The sequence below is a fragment of the Colletotrichum gloeosporioides genome (genome assembly GCF_011800055.1).
Source record: "Colletotrichum gloeosporioides strain Lc1 chromosome Unknown consensus_93, whole genome shotgun sequence".
NCBI classification, from domain to species: Eukaryota; Fungi; Ascomycota; class Sordariomycetes; order Glomerellales; family Glomerellaceae; genus Colletotrichum; species Colletotrichum gloeosporioides.
In genome coordinates, this window is record NW_025544738.1 from 112,118 (window position 1) to 124,804 (window position 12,687).

The 12,687-nt window shown below is 50.5% G+C and overlaps 6 protein-coding genes across 6 annotated transcripts; 4 read left to right on the plus strand and 2 right to left on the minus strand.

Moving 5' to 3' along the window:
- Nucleotides 1-9: 9 nt before the first annotated feature.
- Nucleotides 10-2,105, plus strand: GCG54_00010743 (uncharacterized protein; the record flags this gene model as incomplete). The annotated part of the gene is made up of 2 exons (XM_045410660.1): nt 10-403; nt 454-2,105. The coding sequence occupies 2 exons, from the start codon at nt 10-12 to the stop codon at nt 2,103-2,105; spliced, it is 2,046 nt and encodes a 681-aa protein (XP_045257751.1).
- A 1,617-nt stretch (nt 2,106-3,722) lies between these two features.
- GCG54_00010744 (MFS transporter prlL) lies at nt 3,723-5,336 on the plus strand (the record flags this gene model as incomplete). Its single annotated transcript, XM_045410661.1, has 3 exons — nt 3,723-3,866; nt 3,916-3,967; nt 4,045-5,336. 3 exons carry the CDS (start codon nt 3,723-3,725, stop codon nt 5,334-5,336), a joined length of 1,488 nt encoding a protein of 495 aa, XP_045257752.1.
- Nucleotides 5,337-6,138: 802 nt separating this feature from the next.
- GCG54_00010745 (uncharacterized protein) lies at nt 6,139-8,300 on the plus strand (the record flags this gene model as incomplete). The annotated part of the gene is made up of 9 exons (XM_045410662.1): nt 6,139-6,350; nt 6,405-6,550; nt 6,604-6,747; nt 6,822-6,883; nt 6,930-6,996; nt 7,057-7,640; nt 7,694-7,824; nt 7,875-8,120; nt 8,186-8,300. The coding sequence occupies 9 exons, from the start codon at nt 6,139-6,141 to the stop codon at nt 8,298-8,300; spliced, it is 1,707 nt and encodes a 568-aa protein (XP_045257753.1).
- A 699-nt stretch (nt 8,301-8,999) lies between these two features.
- On the plus strand, nt 9,000-9,500 carry GCG54_00010746 (uncharacterized protein; the record flags this gene model as incomplete). Its single annotated transcript, XM_045410663.1, has 1 exon — nt 9,000-9,500. The coding sequence occupies one exon, from the start codon at nt 9,000-9,002 to the stop codon at nt 9,498-9,500; it is 501 nt and encodes a 166-aa protein (XP_045257754.1).
- A 433-nt stretch (nt 9,501-9,933) lies between these two features.
- On the minus strand, nt 9,934-10,395 carry GCG54_00010747 (uncharacterized protein; the record flags this gene model as incomplete). Its single annotated transcript, XM_045410664.1, has 1 exon — nt 9,934-10,395. One exon carries the CDS (start codon nt 10,393-10,395, stop codon nt 9,934-9,936), a length of 462 nt encoding a protein of 153 aa, XP_045257755.1.
- An 851-nt stretch (nt 10,396-11,246) lies between these two features.
- Nucleotides 11,247-11,684, minus strand: GCG54_00010748 (uncharacterized protein; the record flags this gene model as incomplete). Its single annotated transcript, XM_045410665.1, has 1 exon — nt 11,247-11,684. The coding sequence occupies one exon, from the start codon at nt 11,682-11,684 to the stop codon at nt 11,247-11,249; it is 438 nt and encodes a 145-aa protein (XP_045257756.1).
- Between the last annotated feature and the right edge of the window lie 1,003 nt (nt 11,685-12,687).

Below are 12,687 nucleotides of genomic sequence, written 5' to 3' on the forward strand. Positions count from 1 at the left end.
CCTAGTGCAATGGAACATCCTACTTCATTTCTATGTTCAACCTGCAAACAAGTTATCCAAGCTGAAGACGGATTGCGATCTAAACACATTCTTTTTGATGACGTCGAAAAGCTATGGGTCGTTACCCCTGAACGCCAAAGCTTCGAGAGCTTCAGGAGGGCGGCTTCAAACAACTGCTTCATTTGCTCCATTTTATGGAATCACGACCATCTCTTAGTTGCACCAGAAGTATGGGCGACCGTCTGGAAGCCAATCAAATTCCAAATCCTCCAGCACAAGAATAGGATGCGTGTTGACGTTGCTCAAACCGTGGATCAGACAGTTGTTGTGGCGTTTCGACATCCAAACTTCTGGTCTGGCACTGTTGACGTGCATATCATGATTCATTTGAATCGCCTTCAAGGTAGATTGCATGCTGATTCCAAGCGTACAGCTGTTGAGACTTCCACACAGATAGCCCTTTACCAGAGTTTCCGATGATCTTGGCAGGCAGCACTGCCTCCCCTTCATCTCTGAACCAGGCTCTCAATTGGTTTCAGAAATGCAAAAAGAATCACGGAAAATGTCGAAGCCCCCCAACTGCACGACCAGGATGGCTACCGACTCGCCTGATCGACATTGGCATTCCAGGCGAGCCTGACTGGAAGCTTCGAATAACGAAAGACTTGGAAAAGACAACCCCGTTGGAATATATGACTCTGAGTTACCGCTGGGCACCCAACCCTGAGCATTTACTGCTATCTGAAAATATTAACGACCTTCAAGCTGGCTGGCCGGTGAAAACATTACCTCAGACCTTCCAGGATTTCATACTTGTCGTCCGTCAGTTTGGGGTCCGATACGTATGGATCGACCGTCTGTGCATCATCCAAGATGACGATGAGGATTGGAAAGCGGAGGCACCGATGATGGCTAGTGTCTACAGCAACTCGATGTGCAATATTTGTGCATCTGCTTCAGACGGTCCAGACGGAGGGCTTTTTCGATATCGTGCAGCCAAAGGCATCGCGCCGGGTATTGTGGACACAACTTTGACCATCGCGCCAACAACCTGCCCAGTGCGGTGTTACATATACCGACGGAGGTACTGGGATGATCACTTGCCGGAATCTCCGTTGCATTGCCGCGGTTGGGTTTATCAAGAGCGATTTTTCGCATCGCGGATCGTCTACTTCTCGTCTCAACAAATCATGTGGGAGTGTCTCCAAGAGAGCGGATGTGAAGGTTTTCCGAGAGGAGATGTCAACCCTTACCCAGCCGACCATATGAAGGGATTCAAGACGCTGGGAAGCTTGGCTGATCTCGTATCAGGCCCAACAGGGTTCATGACGACCGAATTGCTCAACGCCTGGGAGGTTTCCGTTGAGTCTTACTCGCGTTGTCAGCTTACGAGACCTGAAGACAAGCTTTACGCATTCTCGGGACTTTCAAAGCTCTTCCAGCAGGCCACTGGAGATAGGTTTCTGGCGGGCATGTGGCAATCAGTTATTGTGAACCAGTTGTGCTGGTACACGCACGGAAACCTACCCAGCCCGTCAGAATATCGAGCGCCCTCCTGGTCATGGGCTTCCGTCGATGGACCGGTCTTCTCGCGTTCTGGCGACAGCCTTCTAGGCGGAGAAAAGATGGTCAAAGTGATTGACTTGGATGTCACCACGGAGGGCCCAGACTCAACAGTTGAAGTTAAGAGTGGATTCCTTCGCCTGAAAGGCACTATGTTCATCACGTATTGCTGGACAGACTACGGCGATCATGGAGGGGAAGTGGCAGTGGGTGAATATCTTGGGCGTCGCGGTGATAAAAGCAGAAACATGATGCTCTTTCCGGACACCACTGATAGGGTACTACAAAAAGTAGGGAGGATGATACTGCTGCCAGTTATGCGGTTTCCTACCGGAGTCGAAAACTCGGCACCGGCTCATTTGCCGCGCCACCATGTCGGGTGCTTGGTATTGAGCTCATGGAAGCACCCTACAATGGGAGATATTTACCAGAGATCTGGGTATGTCTTTACCAAAAATGTTTTCTGGAATGCAGGACCGGCTGTGACAGATGGAGTGTTATTTGATAGCATTGTAGAAAATGCCGAAGTAACTATCATTTAAGCCCTCAAATCATTCCTTGATTGAACTATTTCAGCGCCCTTTCTCAATTCTGTGGAGAATGGATGCATCGCTTAGAAGACTGACATTGGTTGATGAGTTCTGCTTGAAATAGATGTGAGGTTGGGAGATGCTCTGTCGAAGATAAAAACAAAACCCGCCTGCGAGTATAGCAACAGGGCTTCATGGCATCGTGAATGGCTTCTCAGGAAACCCATTTCTTCCGGCTTGCGAAACGTGTGTCAATGTGGCTGGGAGCTTGAAGGCTATGAGCGCTGGATAAGAAAGAAATCAATTGTTCCACGAAACAGAAGTAAGCGCAAGCTTGGAGAAGAATCTTGAATTGCCGCTTGATTGGTCGCCATACGAGGGCCGGAATGCGAGACTAAGGCCAGGCCGACTGAGCAGTTGTTTTCGATTTGTTTGCTCAAGAATCGCGACGCACGACATTCAGAGCCGAGGTCAGGCGCCAACCATTCACACAAGCTACAAAAGGGCATCGCCAGGCGTGGCTGGACTTGGCGTTCGCGGGGTAGAAAGCGAGCTGTCAAGGCCTGACAGTCAAGCTGCCGCTCAAGCGAGATGGTTGTTTGTGGCCTCCTTGAGTAAGAAAACCAGACGAACCATCAGTGGTTTGAGTCACTGTGGTCCCTTAATGGTCTAGGCCAAAAACGGATGGTCTCCGGGCATCCGGCGGCCGCATTCGAGCTTAAGTCCGGTCTGTCTCACACCTGCATCCTATCAATCCCACCGGACCGAACCCTAGGTGAGGATTTTTTTTCTGCTCAGAAGACGAGGGCGGCGGCGGCGTCCGTCCGACGCAGCATGCAGTCAGCTAAGAGCCAACCACGCGAAAAGGAATTTGTGGTAGGGATTACTCACAGAGTCACAGTTCCTGCATCGGCGGACGGAGTGGAGTACAGCCAAGTCCGACCCGGGGCCGGGGTGGAGTTGTGAATAGGGAAGAATGGGGCCCTTTTAAGATTTGCAGATCCAACACCGAGTCTGGACTGTTTCTTGCTGCCTGAACATCTTGTGCAAGTTATGCAGAGTTGCCATGTCTCTTGAGCAGCATGCAATGCACGGGATACGAGCACAAGTCATTGACTGAATCCAATGCCCTGCATGACATTAATCAGCTACAAGCAATAGCCCGAGCTTAGTGCTGCATTATCAACTCCCGCCACGGTCAGAAAACGCGGGGTTCGGCTCGGGAGGCTTGGGGGGATGATCACTTCTCTTTAGGACATCCATCCATGTCCCTCCTTACCGCTGCCGGGCTAGACACCAAACACGCTCCACGTCCAACGTGGTGTTGGTTCGTACTTTTTGGAGTCGTGTGGAGACGCGAGGATCACCGGCCTTGTCCTCCAGGGAACCTTTTCACCCCGAGGTCGGCGGCGCGACTCACAGTCATTTGCGACGGTCAAAAAAGTAGGTGACGAAATAAAAGCTGGCTGCGACCCTGGCAGGATCGTCGTCAGTCTTGTTTGCGCCGCACCCTTTTGCTCCTTCACCTGTCTCTTGCCAGTCATCCGCGCGTTCTGTGTGTCGCGCGCGCCTCTACTGGTTGCAGAGAGTTCAATTGAGTCCAGCTTCTCAGAGTCGACGACCCCGAAGATGCAGTACGACAAGGAGAACAAGCCGGCCGAGTCGCCGTCGCGCTCCCTCGAGCATGCGACAGATCTTGACCGGCCCGGCTATGGCGACGAGCACGTCGAGTGTCCCCCTCACACGACGGAGAGCAAGCTCGTCAGCAAGATTGTGAGTTCTTCCTGTCGAAACACTACCATGTACATGCTGACCTGGTCAGGACATGAGGGTCATTCCCTTCCTCTGCGTCATGTACCTGCTAGCTTTCCTCGGTAAGAAGCTCACTTTCCCCGCCCGCGCGTCCAGCCACGATCGCAACTCAAATGCTAATGGCCATTTGCTTTCGTAGACCGAGTGAACATCGCCAATGCGAACGTCTTCGGCCTCAGCACGGAACTGAACCTGAATGGCACCCTCTACAACAATGCGCTTGTCGTCTTCTTCGTGCCCTACATCCTCCTGGAGATCCCCTCCAACATCCTCCTGAAGAAGTTTAAGCCACACGTTTGGCTGAGCATCAACATGTTTGGATTTGGTCTCGTCACCATGCTTCAAGGCTTCGTCACGAACTACGCCGGACTTTGCACCACGCGATTCTTTTTGGGAGTCTTCGAGACGGGCATGTTCCCGGGCGCTTTCTACCTCATCGGCATGTGGTACCGGCGCCACGAGGCGCAGAGGAGATACTCGTTCTTCTTCAACAGCACGACTCTCGCAGGAGCCTTCGGCGGTCTCCTCGCTGCAGCGATTGGAAAGATGAGTGGCATCCGCGGCTACGCTGGATGGCGCTGGATCTTCATCCTGGAAGGCCTCTTGACCGTTATTGTCAGCTTCTTCTTCTACTTCTGGCTTCCCGACTTCCCCGAGGAGGTCAAGTGGCTCACCGACGACGAAAAGGCTTTTGTCTCGGCCCGCCTCCGCGCCGATCAGGGGCGTTCCGCCGTGGAGCGCAGCACAACCCTCAAGGATGTCGGCAACATCTTTAAAGATTACAAGGTCATTGTCGGAGGCTTCATGTACTTCGGCCTGATTGTGCCCGCTTATGGCTACGCCTACTTCGCGCCTGGCATCATTCAGACGTACGGCTACGACAGCATCCAGACCCAGCTGCACAGTGTCCCTCCATGGGCTGTGGCGTTCGTTTTCTCGATGATTATCGCCTTCATCTCTGACAAGACGCGCCACCGATTCCTATTCGCCATCTTCGCTATCTGCGTTGCCATGGCTGGTTTTGCGATCTTGATCTCCGTGCACAACAACACCTCCGTACAATATGCATCGCTATTCCTCGTGGCGATGGGTTCTTACACAGCCATGCCCATCATCGTGTGTTGGTTCAACATGAACTTGGGAGGCCACCACCGTCGCTCGATTGGCAGTGCTTGGCAGGTTGGCTTCGGTAACATTGGTGGAATCATTGCCGTATTTGCCTTCCTGAAGAAGGACGCACCCAAGTACATCCCCGGGTACAGCATCTGCATTGCCTTCGTCATTTTGAGCGGTCTTGCGTGTCTCATCTACGCGATCGCATGCTGGTCTGCAAACAAGAGCAGGGATCGGGCTGCTGGACAATCTACGTTGTCAGAGGAGGAGAAGACTGAGTTGGGAGATCTGTCTCCTGATTATAGATACCTGCTGTAGATGATATTCCAGAGTCTTGAGCGGTTGTTGGCTTGTGGCAGGACGAGCCGTGCTGATTACTCGAAAAGTAGAACACAGCACTTAGCCAGTGCTTTAATGAAGAATGCGCATTCAATTTTGATGCATTGCTCAGTTAGTAGACTGTTGCGAAAGCCATTAATAAGTGCCCCAAAACGTAGGCGCATGAGACGCGGCCCTTGACCCATCTGTATCTCCGGAAATGGCTCCATCTCCATGGCGTCCTCGGCCTTAAATGTGGGCACCTATGTCCACAGCCTCCGGACTTAACCAGCACCTGAGGCCAACCCGGTCTGAAAACAAGGGAAAACAGCAGAACCGGATCCAGAATTCGTCCAATGTCCGGAGGGCCAAGTAACGTCGACTGATTAAAGTTTCGGTCCGCATTCGTTATTCGCCAGAAATTGGGCGACTTGGAAGCTTGATCTGGATAGTTCCTGCCGCGCGCACGCTACCCCTGTGATTCCCCGGAGCCACCCGCAAGCCATAGCAGAGAAGACAAGAATCCAAGATCTCGAAATTGACTTGGCCTCAGGAACCCTTGCAATTGTCAATATTCAGCGTGCCATATTCATCAACACAGCCTTTAAACATAGTTACAATCTTCTGGAAATCAGGTGTCGCTGGAATACCTAAGCTACGGTCGCCTTCTTGGCATTCGAGACGGATTAGAAATCCGTCTTCAACTTACTCCTAACCAAGAACTCAGGGGCTAGGTGGTCTATATCATGTATTTAAGCTCGTCAGGTTATCAGATATTGGACGAACCATTGCCTCATCCCTCATGCCTCTTGTCCTCGAGACTGCCAAGATGTTTGTTTCTCAACTCAGTCTGACTGTCTTGCTCTTTTCCGGCTTTGCCTTTGGTCATCGACTGCACCACCGCCAAAATGACAGCGTCGAAGATCCTGCCGCACTTCTTGCTCGAGGGATTGAAGCCCTTGGTGGCCAGGATGTCATTGATTCCATAAGCAGCTTGTCGTACTATGGCGAAACGTAAGCTGGGTGCGTGCTTTCAGTGATGGCTGGCCATTCGTTGACCAAGCATAGAATTCTTCGAGCCAGAACCCTGATGCTGGGAATTTCTCTCACTGGCGTGGATAATGCAGCTGTCACTGCTGGCCGACAAAACGTGACATTTGCCTTTGATGGGAACAACGTCAAGCAACGCATCGACAAGGTTGCCTCTCTTGGCCGTACGTAGAGGCTCAAACCTAGCCCCCCGTTGACTTCTGCTAAGTTCCAATAGCTGGATGGACCTTTGGAAGAGCCAACCTGAGTCCGATGGACTTCTCTTTGGTCGTTGATAGCAGTGAGGCCGGTTTTGCTGCTGTCGTTAGGGGAAGCTATGACCTCTACAATCCTACTGGAGATCCCCAGGGATATCTCGACGGTATGAACATCCTCACTCTTCTTCTCTTGCCGTTTTCATCCCTTGGCAAAACTAACAATTAAGCTTTGCATCAGGTCTACTTGCGTCGTACCTGATCAACGAGGCGTACAAGTGGCACCCATTGTTGCTCTCAACGGTATGGCAAGTTTGAGACACCCACTAGCACTCACTAATATCAGCAGATTCTATCCAACAACAACTTCACCTATCGCTCAGGCGCCACAGAAGCCGGTGTAGAACTTAGCGGTGGTGAGTCCTGCCAATCATCCTCGACGTTGCTGTCCGGGCCATCTAGCTGACATCGTGAAGTTCACGATGATTTACTTAACCTAACGGTTCTCTTCGAGCCCAATACCAGTTTGCCATACATCATTCGTTCTTACGAAGATCACCCATTTTTCGGTGCCTCAACGCACGATCTCCTTGTCTACGACTACGTTGAAATTGACGGCGTCCAGGCCCCGCAGCGGTTCAAAACGATCTACAACGGAAAGCACCTCATTGCGGATTATCGTGCTGATCAGGTTCTGGTTAATCCTGCCATTTCTGAAAACTTATTCACGTTACCAGGGAACGCGACGATCCCTCAGGCTAGCGTGCCCGTGCGGGACGCACAATATGACTTTTCTGAGATTGGCGAGACATCCGCTAACTTCCTTTGGCCGGGAGCATACACAGGAACTCCTGAGATCATCGAGTCGGCAGCCTCCAGGCCTTTTGATGATCTGCCCGGGTTATGGGTGATCAGTCCCGAGGGGGCCTTGGCCATGCGACAAGCCGTAGTGGAGCTTGAAGACGGATCTGTCATCGTGCTGGATGCTCCTCCTCACCAAAGCAAGCTCATCATTGAATGGGCTCAAGCTCGCCTCGGGAAAAACATCACTCACGTTTGGGTTCGTATTCCTGGACAAGCCAAGATTCTCTGCTCGATACTGACGTTCTCCAGCCCACCCATCATCATCATGATCACGCCTTTGGTGTTGTGGACTACGTCGCCAGTGGCGCAAAGCTCATCGTACCTGACCATGCAGCCAGCTACTACACCACTGTGCCCCAAGACCAAATCGTAACCTACAGGTATGCAACTTCCATTTGAGCGAGGAAGACTGGGCTAACCCATGCAAAAGCCGAAGCGGCTCTCTCGTTCTGAAGGACAGCCAAATACAGTTGACTCTCGTCGATATGGATGCGACCGTACATGCTGAAGATCACGGCTACGCTCTCGTCTTTCCGGCGTGTCCTACCAGCGACAGTACTACGGCTGTCTTTGACGCAGACCATGGAAACTTGGCCTTCCTGGAGACTTTTGATCATGCAGCAGTACACGAGCTGTTGTCATCTCTGGCTAGCGATGGCGTCGCCACGAATGCTCAGTAAGTACCGCATCACAGTTTCAACCACGTACACTCTCAAGAGAAAACTGACATTTGTAATGCAGTTTTCTCCCATCTCATGGTCCTGCCGGCAATATCACCGACATGATTCAGGTTGCAGGGTTTATATATCCATCGCTGTCACCGTCAGATTTTGTGCATAGTGAAGCAGCCTGCTAAGCGACGCACAACACCTGCCGTCTTCCGATATGGGAACAAACATGCAATGCCCTGTCAGTGCTCTGAGCGTGCGACACCATGGGAGTCCGAGAAGTGGATGAGTAGGCTTGGGAAACATTGATACTGCCGTCGCCAGACTAATTTAGTGATACTCTTTGCTCGTTGGTCATAGGTCAATTCTGTAAATAGTCCGGCATGCGGTTTGAAAGACATGTGCACACATGCTTCCGTAAACACAAATGTGAAATTTGTACCGGTCGACTTTCAAATCGCGTCTACTAGATTTACCTGGAAGTCTCCAGAACAAAATCAAAATAAAAGCCCGAAAGCGATAAACTGAGTTTCAGCGAAATGAGACTCACGTAGAATCTAGGTTTGGTACTAGGCGACTTGGGAAAGTCTCTACGCCGCCTGCTTAGTGTAGAGCTCACGAACATCGCGTTCAAACCAGAGCGCTGTTCGAGACGCAGGATTGAGGTTGAAGATCAAGAAAACCCCTCAAGTTATGAGTCACCAGCCAAACGAATATCTGAAGAAATATTTTCGTGGGCCAGCAATAACTTTCATCCGTTCTTGGTACGTCATCCATTTATGCCCAATGCTGACTTGCGATCTTATCACGAGTTTACCCCACCATTCACTCACTCGCTACCACAACGCTCTGTCCTGATCAAAACCAACTCAACCTTAAAGCCCATCATGACTCAGTCTCCCGACTACAAAATTCTTAAGCGATGCGTCGAACTTGCTAAGGAAGCACTGGATGCCGGCGACGATCCATTCGGCTCCGTCCTCGTAGGTGCTGACGGAACCATCATCCGCGAAGACCGCAACCGCACACAGACCGGCGAGAACGGTGACGGCACGCCGGATGCAACCCTTCATCCCGAGTTTACCTTGGCGCGATGGGCGCAACTCAACCTCAGCGCTGAGGAGAGAGCCAAGGCGTCTGTCTACACATCTGGGGAGCACTGCCCCATGTGTGCTGCGGCACATGCCTGGGTGGGCTTAGGGCCGATTGTCTATGTGTCGTCAACAGAACAATATGCATCATGGCTGGAAGAATTTGGGCTGGCAGCTGGCAAGAAGGTGGCGGCACTTCCTATCAGCCAGGTCGCTCCCAACACCCCTGTTCAAGGGCCGATCCCAGGGCTTGCGGAAGAGGTGAAGGCCCTCCACCAAAAGAAGCATGCCAAGTAAGAGTCCTGAGACTGAAGCATGTCACTTATGTCGATTGGATGAATTTTTGAAGGCGAGTTTGGTTAGGAACCTGGATCTGTGTCAAGAGCCGAAGCGGAGGATGTGAAAAAAGGAATGGAGTGGGAGACTATGCCTTGCTATCAGCATAGTCTTGGATCAAGGTATTTACTGGAATCAATTTAATTCCAACGGAGTCCCTTATGCAGGCCAGATATCACATGTGCGAATGAGTGGGACGGAGACTAGGTGAACTCTCAGTCTGCGGGGTTGAAGAAATTCTTTGCCCATAGATGCAATTCTTTGCGATGGTTTAAGCATGCCAGAAGCAACAGCAGCTAGGATGTAAATGAGCTCATAAGATATCCAACCTTTGACCTAAACAAACACTCTGGTCCTTGTCCTTGGAGAAGTGTGCAACTTTCCCCATCCTCTCTCAATAGGCAGCCTTTTTGTCATCTCGCAGATAGATACGCTGAACGCTTTGCATGCGAATGCTGCGAGCTTCCGCGATAGTTCCATGCTTCCGACCTCCGAATCGACTCAGTGACTTCTCTCGCTTTTCAAAGTCATACACCGCCTGATCCAGCATCTTGTCTTCAATGACAGCGTACTCATCACATTGCTCAATGAAGCCCTCGGGGTCCGACGTGGGATTCTCAGTTGGAATATCGACCATGGCGTTGTCGGCTTCGCTCTCTTCGAAGTCCGCATCATATTCGGCGGACGCATCATACGCGGGATCAACGATTTGATCCTTTGATGCAGGAGTCTCGGTGTTTTGCGTAGCGTTCTCCTTGGTGTCCTCGCACGATTTGGGCTTGACGAGAAATTTCTTGGTGCGCTTGGGGACGACGAGTGTCCAGGCGCCGGCGTCGGGGCTCTTGGGTTCGTCCATTGTGGCTTTTGAAGAAGTCTGAGTTGAAAATACTGATGTGAGGATGAAGATGGTTGGCCGAGCTGATTGTTATTGGGCATATCGCTGCTCAACCATGGGACATGATGAGCGACGGTTGTGACATTTATGTCTTTGGCTGGCATAACTATGACTGTCGCGAGCATTGTTTGCATGGTGTGTTGTCGAAATATCTGGAGACTTCCCTGGAAGCGACTGCTTGAGTTGTTCGACAAAGAAAACACAACAATGGGCTGTCCGATGATTACATACCAGCTGTGAACAAGAGCGACAATGGGGGCCACTGGTGGACGTCAGGTTGCTTTGGGGTTCAGCAAGGGAACGGTCACAATGGCTGTTTCCATTCATGGATGGCTTTGACTGATCGTGCTACTGTTCAAAATTCCCATCCCTAACAAAAATTGAAGTTTGAATTCCTTGAACCTAACCAAAGCCATGTGGCCTTGGCTAGCCTTTGTGATCCTGCCTTGGTGCTTGGTGGCTGTGATCGGCAGGAGCTTTTATTGGACTGCTTTGAACGCTGTTGACAAGGAAGTGTCTCATACAAACCTCCCTGCGCTTTTTGGCCACCAATCACAGGACGAACCCTGAAATCAGAGAGTTCTGCTTTTGACATATTCTATGCTTTCACTGTTTTGTGTTGGTACGCCCACTTGTAAGGTTGATGCCAAACTAATGTTGAAGCCATGACATGATTTCTTGCGATATGAGACATGTGCCATTTGAAACTTGGAGTATGATTGAGATATTGATTTATTTGCCTAACTTTTGTATCGAACCAATCCGCAAACATAAAACAATAGTCTGAAAAGCGCGGGAGTTTATAACAACATTTAGTTGAGCAACAGGCTTTTGACCCTATCTCCTCGGCATTTTCTCTTCTGCATTTCCCTCTGAGGAAGTTTGAAACCTGCATCCTGAAAGCTTCTTTTCAAAGGCCTGTTACCTCTGTTGTCTTCGTAGTCGCCGTCGTCATCGGTACTTTCATCGTTGTCCGAAAGGCTGCCATCAGATTCCTCATAGTCTTCGTCCCCAGAATCATCGCTGTAGTACTCTTCGTTGTTCTGACTTTCCAATGGCTTCACCCTCTTCCAAGGTGCTTCCGTTACCAAACACTGTTGACATTTGAAATCGGCATCGTTCTCTCGGAAGTAGACCCTGCCGCAAGCCTTACGCTTGCACGTTTGTGCCTGGTTGCAGGAAACAAGTTTGCGATCAAAGAACTGGCCGCACGCCTGGCACTGGTTGTCTTTCCAAATAAAATGACACATATTGGTGTCGAAAAAGGTTGTTGTTTGTTCAATTCGTTTTCTGCTCGATGATAGACACACTTTGCGCAATGAGACGGAATGAGAAACTAGAAATGGGATATGGCTTGACAGCCCATCTGGGCTCCTCGCGACATTTCTAGTCATCTTGTTCACTCTTGGTCCTGAGACTATGAAGACGCTTCGAGATGTATTCAGAACTACTCGCTTTGACGCCTTGGCAATCGCTGAATCACAACAAAGCAGTTGCATCAGGCCCTTTCACCAAGACAGCCAACATGTTGAACGGATTATAAGCCTCAATTCACTTAAGCTCTTTGAGGCTGGCCTCAGGATATAAAGGATCATTGTTCCTATTGTTGGCTTCCTTCGATCGACCTCCATTTCAAAAGATTTCGAAACCACACTTCCCTGCGCAAGATCGCCAAAGAACCAGTCAGGATCTCTATCTGGCAATTTCTATTTGCATCTTGAAACATCCGCAAAGTCACTCCTCGAAGATGTGTTATTTTGTTATCCACTCGGTCGACTGCACCAGCTGCGGCACCAGCTACACGACGCGCAGTGAGCGTCGAACAAGTAACCACAGCCCTGGAACATGCTGCCCGCGCCACCCCTGTGGTCAGATTTTGAGTAAAGCTGTGCCAGGCGAAGTAATGAAACTCGGGCTTTGCCCCAGATGCCGTCAGTACGAAGGCAGAAGAGGAAGGCGGAATCTCGGCTGAACTTCTAAATCATAGGATTCAATAGCTCACTCCAATCACATTGGTCGATCGCGTTAGATATTTATACAAGCAATCAATGAGTAAATCGTCTGGCCATAGCATGCAATTGATGTCGGCGTCTCTTTGAGTATTACGAAACGCTAAAAAGAATAATGCATCAACCTGGCCTGCTAAAGTTGGCAGGCGATAATGCCATTACACAGCCAGTCTTTTCGATCGCAGGTTCCGACAGTAATTAACATTACCTCAAAGACAATGACACCCTTCCTTGTCGAGGCCAG